Consider the following 19963-nt stretch of genomic DNA (forward strand, 5'->3'; position numbering starts at 1 on the left):
CTCTACGCAGCATCACCCGAAGCAATTCCTGAAGGACCTGCTGGCTACTCGGGTAAATCCGTTGAGAATAGCCATTTTTCTCTCAATGCTCACCTCAGGTGATCAATCCGTGCTTCAGGCCTTGATTCAACAGTTCCCATACAACACTCTACATGGATTTGTCTTTCAGTTGATCTCCACCAGCCTACATCCCGTTTTTCCCCCCAGTCCAACAGGAATGGAACCGCACACTTCATTCCTGTGAAAGCTGGCAGATTTCAGCACCAAGTCACAAGGCAGAGGATGCAGACCAGCAAGGGCATGCTAATGTCATGGGAGTCCAGGACAACCAGAAACCTGCATACTGCTCTGTCCAGTGTAAATATTCCGAGTGCCATACGGAGAGAGGCATTCATCTGCCTGTTATGCTTCCCAAGAATTGCTTTGTGTAAGCTGCTTCCCTCTGGTAGATTTTTATTTATATACACATACTTTATTTCTTAACTAACTTATACGACATTCAAGTGCATAGCTTTCCAGGTTAGAGGCCAACACTGCACATTCCTTCTAGTTAATCCCATAAGGACTGGTAGCTCTAAACTGACATGGCTGTGCCCAGACCCAAGACGTGCAACAATTTCAAGTTTTCCAATGTCAACACGAAACTATGATTCCTGGATGCTTTAGCAGTACGATCTCATCTAAAAGTCAAACAAAAATGCACAACATATGGGCAAAAACCAGCACAAGTTTTCTGTATCCACCGTTTCCCACACTGTCAGTAACAGGGGAATGAGAAAGGAAAAGGAGGTTTGGCCAAAGGGTGCCACGTATGCGTCAAAACAACGAGACACTCAACCACCCACAGAACAAACCTTCTAAATCTGGGCAGACAGCTGTTCTGACACATGTGGCCAACTTCAGGCCTCTTCCAAATGAACTGCATGCCAACCAGACGCATCCGCTCATTCCAGGTCCGAGTCAGGACCCTTCAGACAGAAAGAACTTCACGTTTGAAAGCTAACTACAATTTCCTGTTAGATTCACAATGAGGTGAGGACCCACGCTAGAGATCAGACAACTGACACGGCCTCATTAGCTGGAGCTCTAATGGGATGGCAAATCAAACGTATTGAACAGCAAGCCTGCTGACAGACAGAGCTCCCAGCACCACGCACACGCGTATGCAAATCCATTCTTCAAAGGAAATTAGCAAACAAATTTGCCTTTTTGATTGCAGCTGAATAGTTCCAGTCCAATATCAAAACGGCTGAGAACAACAGCCACTAAAAGAGGCACTGTATCAGAAGGTGAGATTACAGAATTCCTAAACCAAGGCTCAGAGCTGTGGAACTGTTCTGCATTCTGATTTATTTCTATTTTTAAACTTGCAAGGCTTGTAATTAATGGCTTGAGGACACGAGGAGAATTGGAACAAATTTCAGCCTCAGCTTCCTCTGCATGTTGTTAATGGCTAGCCTGTCCACTAATGTGCTCCAATTTTACCCACATCAACCACATGTGATACAAGCTGCAGGAAAGCAAGTGAATTTTTAATCATTTCTCTGATGTACAGTATAATTGCTGACTTTTATCAGACAGCAGTTAAACAACGGCTTAGAAAGAAATAAATATTCCTTAATTGCACAACTGCCATTTCTCACAGTAGGAGAGCTTCTGAAATGAGTAACTGGTCCCCATTATCACAGCCACACACACACTCAGACATGTACCAATAAGTTTAGATCAATGCAGACGTTTATTTCCTTCCAAACAAGGTATGTAAGTATGTGTATGTGCATATATTACAATGGAGAGCAATTATTCACGTGTGGTGTTATCTTCCAAGCACACAGGGTGAGCATGCCTCCAAGTCCATTCATACAGCTATGCAACACCACGTGTAAGCTCCCAGTGTCTCTCACACAGGGAAAAATCCTCCACACTAGGTCATGTATGGCATATGTGCTTTACTCCTATACTAACTTAAGACAAACATGTTATGTCATTTTGGCCGTGCAATATTAGCGGTGACACAGTCAACTTTCCTTTCTCATCTGTGAAAAACAGAAACTTTGACTCCTGGAGCACTGCAGTCTTAAAAAGACAAACGCAGACATTTACAGCCCTGAATGTGAATGACTCCCTTGGAGCTGACGTTTCCTTCTACCCTCAGGACATCCCAATGAAAGACACCGTGCACTTTTACATCCACAAATGTCATCAGCACTTCTTTCTGCACCTGTGATGCCTTGAGGACCCACCATAAGTTAAAGAAGAAGAAAAAAAAGACAAAAAAAATCAAGCATACAAACAATCCCTCCCCAATCTGCTGACAGAATTGCTGAAAGCTGTGCCATAATGCATTTAGCTCATGTCTAAAGGTAGAATCAGCAAGGCACACGTGTGAACCTGCCGTTCAAGAAACAGCGCCCAAGTCTGAGGCAAGGAAGTCACAAAAGAAGAAAAATAATAGTGTTTAACATCTAATTGTGAGAAGATGAGACAGAGAATTACAGAAGCCGTGCCTATTTGGCCAACAAAATGTAAAGCACCTTACAGAGTGACGTGGGCTTGCACAAGTGCTGGCAACAGATTAAACATATGGAGCGTACTGTTTTTGATGGCTGCTGTTCTTTCCACTGCACAGAAAAGCTTTCCTTTTCCTTCTCAGGAAAAATAAATATAAAACCAACAAAACAACACATCCCTATCCCCGTTCCACAGTTCAGGGCACTCTGGGTCTTTTTCACCAGATACTGTGATAAATGACCCATTCATTCAGCATCAGCCTCCAAGCTTTGTAAAGGTACACGTCAGAGATCAGAATTCAGCAGGGAAAAGAGCTTAACATTAAGGGGCATTAAGCACTGCTTAAAGGGAACTCCACTTGGAACAAGTCAGGCTTTGCTCATCATCCTCTGCTTGTCTCTGACTTCAGCCCAGGGGCTCAGGTGACACCAGTCCCCTTGGATTTTGGAAATCAGGTAGCTCTCAAGAGGCGAAAGGCTCTTTTGAATGAACGAAAGGCTGCTTTGCAAGCACCCCGTGGCATTCCCCAATTAAAACTCCTCTTTAAATGATTATTTCCCCCCTGGAGAACAACTGGGAAAGAGAGAAGGAACGAGGCGAAGGCGCAGGTCGGTGTGCTGTTACCTTGCTGTACTCCTCCCAGGAGTTGCTCCAGGTCCAGTAGTGAGCCTTGTACAGCCCAACTCTCACAGCCATCATCTCGTTGCCACGATAATAGAATATGGGCCTGCAAGGGAGAGCAGAACTGCATGAGCAATGCCAGCACCAGCCCGGGCAGCTGCCTCCGCTGCCTCGCTGATAAGGGAGACAAACACTTTAATGGCGTCTGACTTCCGATCCAGCTATCAGTCAGAAACAGGCTGCCTCCTAATAGTCTCCACTGCAAGGTTTTCAATTAACATTTTTTAAAGTGTTCATCAAGTTGAGAGCTCACATGGTGCAAGAATGAAATATTATACAGCTCGGCTGCCAGTGATTGTTAATCCTTGAACTATCAGACCCTGTTATTTCCTATAGAGCGTGCCGACTTAAACACCAAATGTCTCAGAAGTGGTGAGCGTCTGCCAGAGAGAAACGGGGATTCACAGAGTATGTGATGCTCACACTCCTCTTTATGGCAGCGTTGAGATATGTGCTGTTCCTGTCTGAGGCACAGGATGGCCGGGGAGGACACCAGGTGCTGACCTGTTGTGAATTTCATATCAGAAAAGCTTCATATAAAGAAAAACCTGGCAGCCAGACAGGCTTCAATTTGAACTCCCACCCATTTGCTTTCCCCTAAAGTGCCCTTTGAATCATCTAAACTCACAGCAGAATCTTCAACTTCTCCCCCAAAGTTCCCCTGAAGTTCTCCACCGAGGGCACAATCCGCACCCAAAGCATGTGCACTACACTTCCTCCCGGGCATCCTGTTAGCATCCCTCAAAACATGCTCTCATTTTTTGAGGGAATAGTAGCTGCAGCTCATCCTGCAAGGACTCCAGACCTCCTCCTCTCCTGCATCAGCCTGCTGGCAGGAGGAGAGCACAGGGCTCTTTTATCACGTTGGGAAGGGTACAAACACCCTTTGTCTTTGATTCAGATGCCACTAGGCAAAGGCAACTCGCTCTAGTGATGCCACCTGGAAAAAACACAGTCCCTAAATGCTAACTGAATGACAGGAGTGGCCTTACCTCTCCTCTGTTTTAAAACAGCAGCTTTCTCTGCAGGTTCCTTGCACAAACAATGAGCCTTTGTCATTAGGAACTGCTCATGAACAAAGGGGAAACTGCTGCTGCCAGCAGTGCCTGGTCCTGCATCCTAACACCTGAAATGCCCGTGGAACAAAGGCAGCCTGAGAAGCCCGCCAAAAGGCAGAACTTGATCTGAACCAGCTTCATCAACAAAATAAAACAGCCCAAACAAACATGCCAGCTTGATATATGCCAGTCTCTTTTTTCCTTGCCATAAACACAGATTACTCGACAAGCTGTGATGTGACCCTCTGACTGAAGGCACGGGGGTTAGGTTTTGCATAGAAAAAACCCAACAACATTTCCATCTCTGAGCAAGGCTTACAGCTTATACTGAAAATTCTACTGTCACCGATTCCTTTCTTTCCTGGTCATTTTTTTTCCTTTAAAAGCTTACAAGAACCTTACAACTGCATCCCCTTGAAACTTCTTGGGACTATGGGAACTGAGAAGTCCCAGTCAGGTTTGGGGTGGAAAAAAAAATGTAAGAAAAAAGAAATAAATAAGAAAGACAAAAGAGTCATTCACGTGATGACTCCATCACACCTCGCTTTAACAGGCACATAAGCAACAATTTGTGGAACAAAGACTCACATGCAATGCAGAAAAGAATTCAAGTATATTTTGCATGTGTATGTTTCCTTGCTGCTGCAGTGACAAAGAATATGTTTGCACTCAGAATTTCCCATGCTGCCAAATTACTTATCCAAATCTCAACAAAAATACCTCGCTTGACCTCCAGACCTTCTGGTGACAGCCAACAATGCTTGCTGTCAGTTCTTAGTCCTGCACCCCAACGGGACTCCTCCATGCCCACAAGGATCTCAGCTCTTTAATTCAAACGAGGCTTTATAAAAGCACCTAAAGAAACAGGACCGTGGGTAGAGGTGGGCTTCTGCTTCACCTGTGGCAGCCCAGCCTTTAATTCCAATCTGTCAAACCAGAGCTATATTCTGCAAAGAGCCAATATACTCATGGATGTTTTTCCAGTAATAAATAATGTATTTTCCCCTACCCAGGCTACAGTTCACAGGCTTTTATCTCCCTTGTTGCCATATGCTGTTCCACGGATCCCTGCTAACCCCCTGCCATTTACATTCGTCCCCAGACTCCATCGTACAGCAATATGTTGTGTGTCAGGAAATCTCACCTCTGCCTGCTCCAGCAGAGGATTAATGCACGGCCCTGGTGCTACCTCACTTCATTGGCCAGGAGCAAAGACACATCCGTCCAGCTCATCAAATATTTCTGCAAACTTGATTTAACAAAACAAAAATGAACCAAAAACAAGGGAAAGCTTGGCACCACTTCAGTTCGGAGGCAAGGATGAGAGCTCCAGGCTCATAACTAACCTGTCAATTAGCTTGCCCTGCAAGATGGCAGGTAAAAGGTCGATGCCGTCAATCTGTCTGTCACTCGGAGGCTGCAGACCCACCAGGGAGAGGCTGGTGGTGAAGAGATCCATCACGCTGCCCAGCTGACGACTGACCTGAAAAATCAACAGAAACACCTTCTGCAAAAAGACCTTCAGTCAAAGCCATAGAGGAGGAGGCTGGTTTCCTCCAAAGCAAAAGCATCGCCTCCTGAACCTCTCTCTCTGCTAAGCATCTTCTAAGAGTACATCCCTTCACAGTGCTGCAGCCACCAGCAAACCTCACGTTACAATCATAAAGGACATGACTGATATGTCTCCACTGCCAGGATTTGCATTCTGTTTCGTTTTCCTCTCTTTCCCTTCTCACTTCTCTCCATGTATCCACTCTAAGGAGCAAATTTTTTAATTTATTTATTATTATTATTATTATTTTTTACACCGTTCAACCTCATTTAACAAATTCTGAACCATTTTTGGACTGAAAAATCAGCACTTAAAACGAGAAAGAAAAAAAAAAGTCCTTGATTTGTTCCCTCCCCAGGTCATCTCCATACTCCAGAATATCCTGAAAGCGTTCACAAAAAGCACAGGGATAGGTGGATAACAACAAAAAGAGCCTGATGACTTCATCTGCAAACCATTTCCAACAATTCAAAAACTGTAAAGTTGTGGTATTTTTAGGATATATTTTAATAAGGGAGAAAACATCTGGTTTTGGTTCCAATGGAGATTTGCACAGCATTTTTTTGTTGTTTGTTTCTCGCTGCTGTTTTTTTCTTTAATTGGAAGCCATGCTTATCTCTCTGCCTTATTCTAAAACCCTAATGTTATCTTCTGACTGATTCTCTCTGAAGCTTTGCTCCCGTCCTCTGTGGGATAAGCTGCAGTTAGCTGCTGTGGGATCTTTAATTAGCCAGCAGCACACTACACTGAAGCAGAGCGATTCAAATCAAGAGCGAGAGCAAGCATGCTTTGCACCAGGATGCACCAGCACAAGATGTGATGTGAAAAAAGCCCTTCTTGTTCAGAGACAAGAAGCCATCTGATAGGACCTCACAACAGTAAATTCAGAAGCATGCTGTGAGCGAAACCCACGTCCTACTGGCAGCTTGCTAACATGGGTGTGAACATCACACTGCTGTCACTATCCAAGTCTTTGTATCTCTGAATCCTCCTCCTTGTCCCACACAGACCCCTGGCCTGGATGGCCTGACTCGCTTCACGACAAACAATAACATGGTAAATGAATATTTGCAATACTTGCTCCTGAGAAAAAAATAAATAAAGGGAAAATGCTATTTCTCTGGGGATACCAGGACTTTCATTAAGAAGCTGAGCTGCAAAGAAGTGAAGAATTAGCAAGTTAAAAACACACACACACACAAAAATAGTGGAGAGAGCAACATGCAGAGGACTGATTACAAGTTCAACATTACAATATCACGTTACTTGATTACAGCAATTTCAAAGTGTAATGGCTTTCATACATCAAAAGGTGTTGGCAGGAACATGTAATATGAAAGCTGGGTGGAAGAATGCTTTCTCACAACTCCTAAGAAGCAAACAAGGGGCAAAGCTCTACGCCCAAGGGGAAGCCCTGAGCACAGAAACCCTTGTCCAGGAAGGCAGGGCAACCAACAGGTCTGGGAGAAGGTCATGGGCATTAGCTGTGAAGCCTTACTGGTGGACATCGGGATGCCCCCAGCACTGCCCCCTCACAAAGGCTGCTCTCTGGTCTTGTGTGCGTGTGCAGAAAATACTGAAATTCTAAAAATAAAAATAAAAAAAATAATGTAGAGGAAAAAAAAACAACAACAAAAACCCAAGAAGCATCAGCTCGCTCCCAGGGCTGTACAGATTCATGAGCCACTGATCTCAGGAAAGCTCACTGAGGTCAGCAGGGATTACAAGTGCTCAGCACCCCAGCAGAGATGCTCAGCCCCTTGCAGGCTCATCTGCTGACTAATTTACCTCGAGCAAGCCTTAGGAATGCTGTGGGGTCAGCAGAACAGCACGTGCAGAGCTCAGAGTCCAATCAAAGCACAAGTGGCACACGCCTGCTCCCTGATCCTGCCACATCAGGCGGGCAGAACGGTGTCCCAAGCTTTTTGTAACGAGGCCTCGCCATTTTACAGCAAATCCAAAAGTCACTTTTCTTGTTGTCACTCCATTCCCTCGCCTCAATCTTTTGATAACAAGCAGCAAGAGGCAGCTGCTGACCTGAGACTCGTGCCTCTAATATCACCTAATTCATATATCGCATTGTGACAACCCCGCGGGGCCACCACAGCCTCCTTGTACCCGCTCCTTATTACCCATAGCCAGATGTAGATGACTCTCTTTAATCATCCAATTACGTTTCTGGTCTCAGACCGCATTTTTCCATGAAGCAGAGAAAACTTCTTAAGGAAATTAAATGCCCGTGCCACAGCCACTTGGATTTATCTGTGCTCTGCAGCACCGCATTGTAGAATAGGGGGAAAAAAAGGTTAATATTTATATAAAACTTTGAAGTATTTTCAGAGAAAAATACAAAAATTACCATTTTCTCCTGTCAACAGTGCTTTTTCATTCTAGTTGCCTTTCCCTTTCCTTTTTTTTTAAGAAAAAAAAAATCCAGAGAGGGCAACAGCCCAGAGAAAATAAATAATATATAAAAAAGAGTGAGATCAGATATTGGTCATATCAGCGAGAAACAGCCGGTATTACGCACGTAAGGACGGATTTCTCCCCCCCTTCTTCCTCCCCCTTCTTTTTAATAAACCCTCCGTATACACAGAACGTCTTTAAGAAAATGAAATCCTTTTGCTGTGGGCCACGTCGCTGGAAGAAATAGTCACCACTGCTGTTATCAGTGCTTTCAAGCTTTAACTCTGAATCAAAGGCGACAATTAATAAAGTCGCCCCCGCCAGGAATGGAAAGGAGGAAAGCTAAATATTTGAAACTGGGTGAACAAATGTCAGGGTGTTTTTAAATAAAATCCTTTTACAGTTATCACAGCGAGCAGACCTGATATCCCTGTCTAATTCAATTTCAATTTGCGCCCCATGGGAGATAGCAAAGAAAAGGTTGCAATGCTGTCTTTGGGTTGATATGTTCTTTTCTCCTTCAGGAAGCAGGCACGAGAGAAGAAGGGGAGGAGGGTGAGGGAAGAGAGGAGGAGGAGGAGGATTCAAATACCAACAGAATATGAGTCTTTTTTTTTTTCCAGCTGGATCCTTCCAGAAGGCAGATGTGATGCGGGGAATGTTGAAATGGTGATTTGTTGTGAACTCACCTGGAAAGCATCGCTGAGGAAGAAACTGCAGAAAGGCTGTTTTCCTGTGAATAAATATTCCTGACGGGGGACCTGAATTACTGAATGTTGATGCCAAGAGCAACACAGCCTCCCAAGGCATCCCCTCTCCCCAGAATAACTGAATCAGCCAACCGTGCCCAACACCCCAACCTCTATCGATATCCTGTCAAGTGCCAGCAATCCTGTCACCCAACTTCTTTTGTTTACCTGAAAAGGCACTCCTTCATTTTACAAGCTGCGCCCTTGATCAGGAACCCAACAAAACACAGATATCGATAAGATGATGAAGAGACTGCCAGATTCCATCAGCAGGAGGAGCCTCCCAGCCAATAGCTGGATTTCACTGGCCAGAGGCACATGTCCTCTTCTGCTGCAGCGGTGCCAGCTGAGATGGCTGCTGGCCCAACGCCTGCTCTGCAAAACCTCCGTGGCTGGAACAGAGCAACCCCAGCACAGGATGGAGCAGAGGGTATTTCAGCACTCCTGAGAAGCACTCTGCTTCCACCCTGGTGCAGGGCACCCAAGCCTTCATTTCCTTCAGCTCATTCGAAAGGAGAGTGCAGTGAGGCACTTGGAAGCAGGCTTTCCAGGCTTTACATGGACTACACAAGACTGCTTTCAACTCAGTCAAGAAGATGTTGAAGCTACAGACTCCATATGATATTGAAAAGAAGCCAAAAGCATGCTAGTAAACACAAACCTCTTCACTTGCTATGTCTAAAGAGGCAATGATGAAGCAGAAACTACAGGCACTCTACGTGCTTGCACAAAGTAAGCTGTATTTCACAGAAGCAATGCCAAACCTCTCACCTGCAGATAGTGCTCCTCTGGGCATCACTGCCAGAGCCTCGATGGCAAGAATGCAAGCAGAAAAGACATGTAAGTAGCTGTCACATTCTTACTTATAGCATCGTATCAGGGTTCAGCTCAGAACAAAGCAACACATCCTGAGGACACAGCTCAGAACAGCTTTCTCAGGGTGCACCAGCGAAGCCCAAGAGCACATCGGGGAGCGTAACACCTGCATGCACAGGCATCTGGCTGACAATCCCAAACTGGAGCCCAGCATAAGGAGAATCTGGATTTAAGCACGTGCTGAAGTGCCAAGGATGATACCAACAGTGGTGCAGGAGGGGGTTCTTGGGCACACACCTGCCCAGCATGCCTGAAGCACAGCCTGCAGCTCACACGTGCTCACCGCGGTACGTCGGCCGTTCCAGCCCGTGTGCAGACACATTAACTCTGCACCACAATGACTGCACGTGGAAATACACACAGCTTCAGCTGTAACATCAGGCAGGAAGCCACACATCACACCAGGTCACTGACACCTCTTCTCACTGCAGAAAGCTACGCCACGTGCACGGCACCGCCGCTGCGAGAGCGGTACCAGCTCGTTGCATGTGGAAAAGGAACAGGCCTCCAGATTTCTCTGCTTGTGTTCCTAATTACTGTTGGAGTTACTACAACGGAAAGAATTCCTACACTCGGTATTTACTTGTCCCCATTTATAATGCATGTTTACTTTTAGCACATTATTCAGTTTGGACACGGAAAACAAAACAGTCGGTTTCGGTCTCATGTTCCCCTGTGCTTGCCCCAGGCTGTTGTACTTGGCTTGTAAAGACTTTATGGAAATGTTTAAATTTAAACAAAAAGACTGTTTTCATTTCAAATTAAAAAAATATCACAGCACATCCCTAGTAGGTTTTGTGAATTCCTTAAGAACGATGAAACCAAACTACCCTTCTGCCCTCAGCTGCGGGTCCACGACACCTGATGGCATCCTCCTAAACCTAAACAATAAATTATCATTATCCCAACTCAATTAAGCCATTCAGAAGGAATGCAACTTAGAAAAATAAATGTTTTATTTATGAATCGTTTGCAGTTTTAAGCTCAGTGCCCACTTAATAAAGTATCACTTTCTTTAGGGATGAGAGATGCTCACAGAGGGGAGGGGATTTGTATTATTTACTAAAATCCCTGCCCGCAGAAGAATTGATTGCATCTTTCCTTAATGAGAACTGGGACAACAGAGGCTGGCAGCGTCACCAGAGGATTATTTTGAAGTGATGGTATCTGAATTTGTGTACAGGCAGATAAGAGCAATATTCTGGTATCTACACCTCTCCGAGTGAGCTTTCATCAAGCACCAAAGCAGGAGCTGTGAGGGTTAAATCACTGGAGGCTTTGAAGCACAGAGAGACTGGGACTTGTGCTCACACTTCAGTTTGTTCTAATATGTAACCCACTAAAAATACTGTGGTCCAAAAGAGTAAAGGGTTTGAACTACGAAGACAAGAAGGCCAGAACACGTGGTGCTTCCCAGAAGTGCTGATCACAGGCCCAGCAGTTGCATATTTGCAAGAATGAACAGGAATGGCACTGTTCTCTAGAGGCAGCTCCTTATTTAGACAAGTGTCAGGACTGAAATGCTCAAAGTCTGACCCAATGCCCATTCGCTTCAGTCCACTCAACACTGATCAGAGCTGCTAAAAGCAGATACTCACGCCTCCTGCAGGTATATGTCCAGGCCACCAAGCAATAGCTGGCTCTCTCATGCCACCTTCAAAGGTGGTTTGTTTGCCACAGAGAAAACGACCATTGCTTCCTCCTAGAGAAAGAAACAGATATAAACCCCACAACATGCCAACATCATACAACAAAGGGACATTGTCAACTAAGAAATTTGTAGGCTACTTTTAAACTAACTTCCACTTCTGCATGAATCCTTCTTCAAATAATATGTCCAGAGCTGATTTTTTTTTTCCAAACCCCTTTATGATGAATTTTAGGAGTGAGCATGAGAAATGGACAGTTAAACACCACTTGCAATCTTGAACAAAGAATAAAACACACAGGAAAGACTTTGAAGCATTTTCCTTCCCTTCAGGGATGTTAACTGCTGTCTGTAAGTTAAAGAAATCCAACACGTTCACAAGAGGGTTCTCCTGATAACCTTCTGAAGTACCTGAGCAGTATTAGACACAGATAGGAGAACAAAAAACAGTAATCACACATTCCCTGAATGTTCTCTCTCAGAGATAGCAAGTGATTTGCAGGAGTGTCTGGGTTTTTAACCCATCCTTACAGCAGAGTTTACTGAGGAACAAACAGGCTGATTCCAGGTCACACAAAGTCAAACACAGTGGCTCAGCTGACATCAGAGCTCAGGATACTTCCTGCTCTGTGGTCTAATAACCACGAGACAGTTTGCCTCCAAATAGAAAAGAGTGGGTTATAAAATCAATTTGCAATGACTCTGTGAGAAATGATCCTTTAAACAGAGCAGAACAAAAATAGGTTTTTCTTCCTGATATTTTTCAAGAGAGTTAAAGAAGAAATGGCTCTCGATCTCTGCAATTACTTTGATGCTCAAATAAACTCCAGGCAGATGGAGAATAAAAACCCTGCTAAGTTAGTCTGCTTGGGCCTAAATCAATTACAATATATTCAATCCCTGCCAGAGCAGTGCAAAGTGGAGATGTCCAACAGTCCCCAGAAGGAAGGAATGCGAGCAGAACTCACTCTAAAGGTGAGTGAACTCTGAGGCTCCTCCTGATTGCATAGAGGCTAAGGGAAACTCCCAGGTACAGGCCCCTCTGACATGGAGATATAAGCCTTGAGTTCATGATCCCAGCCCAGCTTTGTTAATTTGAGGCTCGCCTTGTTTAGGTGCTGAAATGAGAGCAGCCCCATTATCAGAGGTGAAAAACACGAAAGTGTTCTCGCTGATGCCCAGCTTCTGAAGGTGTTTCAGGATTTTTCCAATGCTGTCATCAATTTCCCGCACAGCATCCCCATACCTGAAGCAAAAGCAGATGCAAAACATTAAAGGCAGCAAAAGAGGAGAAGATTCACACAGCATAACGTATTGAAAAAAGCCAAAGCGCTTGTAGTGAACACAGTTCAAACCAGTCCTGTGAAAAGAAACACTTCCCTTCTGCACCAAGTACTGTAATAAAAGTTTTATCAGTGTCACTGCAAAGCCTGTGCCTCTTACCTGCCCAGAGCAGCTTCTCTTGGATATTAAGAGTCAGAATTTGCTCAGCTCTGAGCTGCTCCTGGACAGAGGCTAGAACAGATAAACACTGATCTATCAAGGTTCTCAGACACAAGCAATACCCTTTTGCCATAGTCTTAAAGCTAATAATTCCATTTTGCTTATGGATATTGGTTTGAAATTGCACTCTGAGGAGCGAGGCTCATCGTAGCTGCAGAGCTGCTCTTGCCTCCTGTAACCTGTGCTTTCCAAGCACGCTTTTCTCTACTTGCTGTTCTGATTTATAAGCCACTAAAATAGACACTAATCATACAAAAGCCTTCCAGAAATTATAACACCACATACAGCACCTCATTACTCACACGAACTGGCAAAGGAGCTTAGGCTTCCCACCCCCATTTCAGTCGTGTGATCTCCATTTAAGATCATAGCAAAAATATTACAGAACAACCCAAGCAAAGCCCTCACTAACACACACGTGCTCACGTACTTCAGCACACACACTTCTGATTAATTATCTACGTACTTGGAACTAATAAACACACCTGAGGCTTTACATCTCCCCAGCTTGAGGTATTAAGTAAAAATAAACAGATAAATAAAAGGACGTGCAAAAATAAGACTTACAGTCCTCTCTGACTAGTGCCCAGGAAATGTTTGGAAGCATAAACAGGAGCATGAGTAGCATCGATTGCCCAGTATAAAAAGAAGGGTTGCTGGCTGGCCTGCTGCTTGCTAATGAAATCGAGAGCTTCCTGTAAACAACAATAAAAATAAATGTAACAGAATCACTCTCTGTCATCCAGGTCGCTTCAAAAACAAATACCATGAAGTCACTGTGGGTTAGAAACCAGCACTGAAATACACCGTACCTGTAGGTAGATCTGAGTCAGGTTGGCTTCACCTGTCTTCAGATCAATTCTGAAATCTTCATAGTATCTGCAAAGAATCAGAGAGAAATGAGAGAATAAATCCCAAGGGACACACAACACAAAAAAGCTTCCCCCTGCCATTATGCACACAGCACGTGACTGCTGCTCCTGAGCAAAAGGGAAGAATCCTCTGTTAGGTAACCAGCCAATTCCCTTCAGATATTAAGGGCAGCATCATCACATTTTGAGTTATGGGACAAAGCAGTGAAACGACCAGATTCTATCTAATGCCTTTGGATGAATCTGAGCCACTGATTTCTCACTGTGAGCTATGAGAATAGGGGTAGCACACGTAATAAACTTATGGCACTACTCCTGCCGTGAAAAGCTGTTTGATATGTGAGTAATATTTTTAGAAGCACTCAAAAACGCACAGTGAGACAGAGCAATCCTGGAATCACAACGTGGGCTGCTCCACTGCTCCAAAAACGTTGTTCTTGACGTATCTTCAGACAGCAATTAAGTGAGGAAGGGCAGGTGGCAGTCCTCGTGAGAATAACAGCAAGTGAAAAGAGATGACACCGGGCACAAAAGCAAATAGTAAGCACGGTACAGACTGCACACTTGGAGCCTAGTACTGCACAAACAGAGAAGAGGTTACTACAAAGCAAGGCAAGGAGGAAGAAAGCAGCCTTTCTCTACTGAGTGGGAGCAGCTTCCAAGAGAAGCAGTGCAATGAAATCATCACAGGAAGCCTGCGGGCACAACAGGATAAGCAAACATCTCTGGGAGGTACTGCGGAGCAGCCACGGTCCCCAGATGGTCTGCATGCAACCTGCAGCTTGGCCATCACTAACCCTCACAATCAAGCACCTAACTTCATCTTTAACGAGCTCGGATTTTACACTTAGACACTAAGGGAGTGCTGAGGGAGACAGGATTCCTGCAAAAAAATAGGTTAGGAGTTTAGAGTGAACTTCAGTTGCCAACGAGCAAGCCGAGGCGCTGGGAAGCACTAGTATGCAGAAGTAGGACTTCTGGGATGTGAAACTCACAGACCTCCTGACAGTTAATCTTGCTCCTGTCTGCCCCATGCACTTCCCCACAAGGCCTTCCCTTCTCTCTGTCTTAACCCCAGTGGAAATCACTACCCACATCTTGGACACTGGCCAGCCTCAGACTCGCTCATGGATGTTAAGCCAGCAGCTATTTGAATCACAGACCTGAGCACCACCTTCCATTCAGAAGGATGGACAACCAAGAAAACAAAGACCATTCCACATGTCTGTTTTCTTACCCCTACCCCTTTTAAGTAACTGCTGCAGATGGTGACCGCAGGGCACAGTGGATTAAACCAGCCCTGGAGCTGTTTCATACTGCTGAGCTGCAGAGCAAACAGGGCCTTCAGCAGAAGCATCTCAGAACACATCTGAAGCAAGATATTCCTAATGCTTGACACGCTGGAGGAGTGCCCCACGTGGGGTGAAGCACCTGCACACCACTGCCCATCCAACCAGAGCTGCAACTCTGCTTCATTCTGAAGCAGCTTCTGGTTCTGCCAACCCCTTTGAGTCAGTATTGGTTTGCTATGCTAGCTCTTGTCTTCCAGCACAGAAACGTCAGCAGAGAGAGCAAAGGAAAGAACATTCCCAGCAACTAGGTAATGTTTTTGAAGGCAACTAACAGGCAAGTAGCTGAATTACCTGCCAATCATTTCCCAGTCCCTATACACAGGGATATTTGGGTGCGCTCTGTTATCGTAAGGTCCAAAATGGCAGTTTGGGGATCCAAACCATTCATCAAAACCATGTTTCAGGGGGTGGAACTGGGGCCTGTGACCCAGATGCCTAGAAAGAAAAGGAATAGACGAGTTAAAATTCTCCTGCATTGAAGCAAACTATAATCTCATCAGAATGGTATGCAAGAAAACAATCTTTGCCTAAGAAGAAAAACTTCAAGCATTTCAATCAAAGAACGACTGCAGAGCACTGTCTTGATCTTTCTTGCAGCAAACGGATCCATACAGAGTTATTCCAGTGCTCCCATGCCAGCCCCATGTCCAGCTCCCATGCCCAGCCTGTTTTCCATTACTGCCTAGCACTGGTGCCTTCCCTCACGCCGTCCTGATGATGTGTACTGATGAACTGCACAGCCCAGAGCCACCACAACACACAGGATATTTTGCTTAAGGATTCTGATCTATAACAAGTCACTTTTATACCACCGAGCTACAAAAAATAAACCACGACAAAGCTCATGAAGTGTACCGTTACATTTGCATTCCTTTTATGGAGTCTTTATTTTGCCAAAATGGTACAGAGAGACCTGAATGTAAATGAGAACAAGTTCTTGATGTGCACAAGTGAACATAAAACCTATTTAGCTACTACTGATGACAGCTGCCTTCTACTACTCTGCTTGAAAACTCTCCATCCCTAACTTCCAGCTAAATTCTAAATTCTCTACCTCAAAGATAAAAACTGCCCACCCTCTCCCAATCTCTAAAGGAGATCTCTGTACCTCAATGTTTATTCAACCATTCCAGCTTCTACTCTCAAGTCTGCACTGCAACCTGTCTGTTTTGTGCCACCACCCTCTGAACATAAGGGACATAAAATGCATTACCTGGAATAAAGTGATCCAGGCTGTCATTCTGAGCTATTCCAAAATGAGTTGCAGCATAAATGAAAGTATCTCAGTGATGTAACTAAAACTGCAGGTCTCCAACACAGGACTTCCCCCTTTCCTCCTCTATATATACAGTGCTACAAAGCTACTCCTGGGGAACAGCAGGCAAAAAGGGAAAACATCTTGCTCTGAGAAAGACCCAAGAGAACTTACAAAGGAAAAGAAGAGACATGAAGGAGGCATGAAATAATCAGAGAAGCAGAAGGCGGATTGTTCTCTCCCTGCCACATCCCCCCAAAAATATGCAGGATATTTAATGAAGAGCAACAAATTCAGAAGTGGGCACGGACAAAACTAGACTTGCAAACATACCATCAAGCTGTGGAACTCACTGATGCCCTGCAAAGGTTTGAAAAGGGATGTTTAAAGGATACAAAATCTGCTGGAAAAAATTTAAGATCTCGACAAGCCCTGAAATCCTAAAATGAAACTCCAATTGAATTACTGTCTTAACACCATTTTTTCCCCCTCCAAACACCCTTCTGCAAAGCAGGTGATGTTCACAAATGCCAGAGAGTGCTGCTGCACAGCACCATGCCCCAGAACTCTCCGGTACAACAGTTCCTGGATCCATCATGACAGTGCTCTGCACATTGTTATTTAGTCTGCTTCATGCTAGCAGCTGCAGGTCCTTCCAGATTTGCTGTTTTCCAAATAACTGCCTGGAACCAATCTGTAGCTGCATTGTTTATTTCTTTTCCCCGGGTGTATGAATTTGCATTTATTAGCACTGAACTGCATCTTATTGCATTCAGCCCACTGATCCGATTCTTCATGGCCACTGTGCTGCTCGGATTCGTGATAATAAATAATTCACTATCTCTGGTTAGTTTGCTTTCTTCCCAATTTCAGCAGTACTGGTGAATCCAGCCACAATCCAATCTCACTCTTCTCTAACTTCTGAGCAAAACAGTTCAAGAAAATGCATCCCATTACTTTCCTAAACAGCATCCCCCCCTGCTACTAATCCAGTCTGAAGTCTCTTCATTAACAATTACTGTTAACCAAGCAGTACTCAGCTTGGGGTGTAAGTAGTTCTGAAGCTGCTATTTATACATTTATTTATTACAGCACTGTTCCAAATTGCAATCAGAGATCCCTGGGCCCCGTGGGATTCCATCAGAGCCCACGAGCGCATCTGAAATTCGAATGTTATAAATGCACCAGTTTCAACTACTACAGCAGTGGTTCCACTGCCTGTGTTTGAACAGAATACCTTTTCAGCCTTTTCCCTTCCAGTTCTTCACAGACATCACGAAACATCTGCAAAGATTTCCCTGTTCTCCCCTGAAAGTCAACGAAGCCAAAGCACAGCGTGCAGAGAGCACTGGATCAGCTCTCTGGTTCTTTCAGAACACCTGGAAGCATCAGCTGCCCTGGCCAAGCCCCTCCCCACCCTCCCTGATCTCCTACACTAAGTGAACAGGCTTCAGTGTGGCTCTGGTTTCAATCCACTCATCTTCAAGCATCTGTATCTCTATTCCAGTACCACACACTTCTCCCCTCCCCAGCCTCCCAAAAAGCTTGCACAGCTCAGCCTATCAAAAAAAAAAAAAAAAAAAGAAAAAGAACAACTTGCAGCAGAGGACAAAGATAAAAATCACGTAGGCGACAAAGGCAAGCTCCAGCAGAACATCTTGGCACCTCCTCATGTAATTAAGTAGTGTGGTACACAGATGAAAACACAAAGAGCTGCAGGGTTTGTATATATGTACAGATGTATGTATGTACTTGTAATGCTAACACTCTGTTCAGAAACTGATCACAGCAGGAGCAAAGATCCACCACAGATTTGGAAAGAGCCTGCTTTGAAGCTCAGACGTCTTTCTCCTGCAGTTCAGGTTGTCCCACTGCTCCCTTGTGATACACACACACACACACACACACAAGTAGAAGTCTCAAAGCAAGAGATCTGAGCAAAGTTTACCATTTGCCAATGATCTTATTGGTGTAGCCAGCTTTCTTCAGCAGCTCTGGGAGCAGTATTTCAGAGTCCTGAATTCCTCCTACTATATCCTGCGGTGTGTATGCTGCAATGAACAAAGAAAAATCCTTCTGACTCTTACAATTATGACAGCAAACAGCTCACGGCCACCCATCATTAGAACTATTATTACTGGATCAGAAAGAGCAGTTAGTTTGAAGTTCCTGCACTATCACTCTTTGGAAGTCTTCCCAGAGCAAGAGATGAAGGGGGCCAGTTGATTTAGCAAACAGTGCGTCTCAAGTAAAGAGAGAGCTCCTCTTATTTCTACACCACTCCAATAAAAATAAATAAATAAGGGGGCTGCTATTGCAGAAGGAAGGTGAGGCCCTGAAAAGGGGCAGAAGGGAGTGAGCATCATCATGAAAACGAGTGCTTTAGGTGTGCATCAGCGTTGCCTTCACTTCTGCAAACTCGGTTTGTGTCTCCTAAAAGGAAGGCGTTTCTTTTCCTGAATCAAAGCATCGATAAGTTGGCTCAGGCCACGAGAGCTGAAGGAAATGTCATTTACCTCTGCAGCCCTTGAGGATACAAGGTGTGACTTTGGTGAGGATGGAGGTTGGGAGCACGCTTGCTGATAGTGTGGATCAGTACTAGCTGCTGCTCCGTGGCCTCACACAGCATCTGTCACTCTGGAACCAAAATCAACTCAGGGACATCATGCACACACAGTGTTTCCTGGAAGCAGCACAGGCACAACAGGGCTATAAAATGGCCCTTCCTGAAAGAGTTAGAAAAGCCATGCTGCAGAAGCAGCCTGCACTTTGCTCTGGGTGTTAACACACCCCACGTGCCTCTGTTTAACCAGACACCAATTGCACTGCCCAGAGGAAACACTTCTCAGCCAGCAAAAGCAAATGGATCAACCGACCTTGTTTACATCTCCTCACAGGAGAAGGTTTTCTGCTTGATGAGGAGGAAACAACAAATTTCACGCTTATTACCAGCAGCTAACATGGCAATCTTTTTGTGCCACCCTGGAAGACCCTGAAGAGAAGATAACCGTGGCAAGCTAAGCACACAGACAACTCAGAAGAGGAACCAGGAACGAAGCCCGTACCGTTTCTGGCATGTGCATTGGTTGTGTAAAATCCATTCCTGATGGGGAGACGACCCGTCAGCAGCGCTGCCCTTGCTGCAGAAACAAACAAAAATCATGTCACTTTATGTGCACTCTGCTTGCTGTCAGCATTACCACGTTCAGGCTGAAGCACACCAGTGTCCAGAGACAGCCAGCTACTCGGGCCAGCCTCAGTTAGAGCAGGCAGCAATCCCCTTCTCAATGAACCACACAGATAGCTGCGTTCTCATGCCACACAATTAGAGTTATTCCAGGATAAGCTTGATGAAAATTTGACCCCTCTGTCAAATTACTTTACCCACTGCTGAAAAGCAATTACTTCCATCAGTAAGCAGTTGCAGCCCTCCTACCTCAGCCATTAGAAATGGAATACCTGGCACAGGTATTTAAGAGGAAATCCTGACACAAACTGAA

At 44.8% G+C, this 19963-nt stretch overlaps 1 protein-coding gene across 1 annotated transcript in view; it reads right to left on the reverse strand.

Moving 5' to 3' along the window:
* GALNS (galactosamine (N-acetyl)-6-sulfatase) overlaps positions 1–19963 on the reverse strand; it is a 41159-nt gene that overhangs the window by 17245 nt on the left and 3951 nt on the right. The window contains exons 3-11 of the mRNA XM_065745409.1: positions 19529–19603; positions 18412–18514; positions 15500–15643; positions 13797–13863; positions 13552–13679; positions 12588–12727; positions 11432–11535; positions 5597–5733; positions 3136–3238 (exon numbers count right to left, since the gene is read on the reverse strand). Of these exons, the coding sequence (XP_065601481.1) occupies positions 3136–3238; positions 5597–5733; positions 11432–11535; positions 12588–12727; positions 13552–13679; positions 13797–13863; positions 15500–15643; positions 18412–18514; positions 19529–19603 (1001 nt within the window). The remainder of the gene's footprint in view (positions 1–3135; positions 3239–5596; positions 5734–11431; positions 11536–12587; positions 12728–13551; positions 13680–13796; positions 13864–15499; positions 15644–18411; positions 18515–19528; positions 19604–19963) is intronic.

This window comes from Cyrtonyx montezumae, unplaced genomic scaffold (assembly GCF_038088225.1).
Source record: "Cyrtonyx montezumae isolate F1298 unplaced genomic scaffold, pur_monq_1.0 scaffold_35, whole genome shotgun sequence".
NCBI lineage: Eukaryota > Metazoa > Chordata > Aves > Galliformes > Odontophoridae > Cyrtonyx > Cyrtonyx montezumae.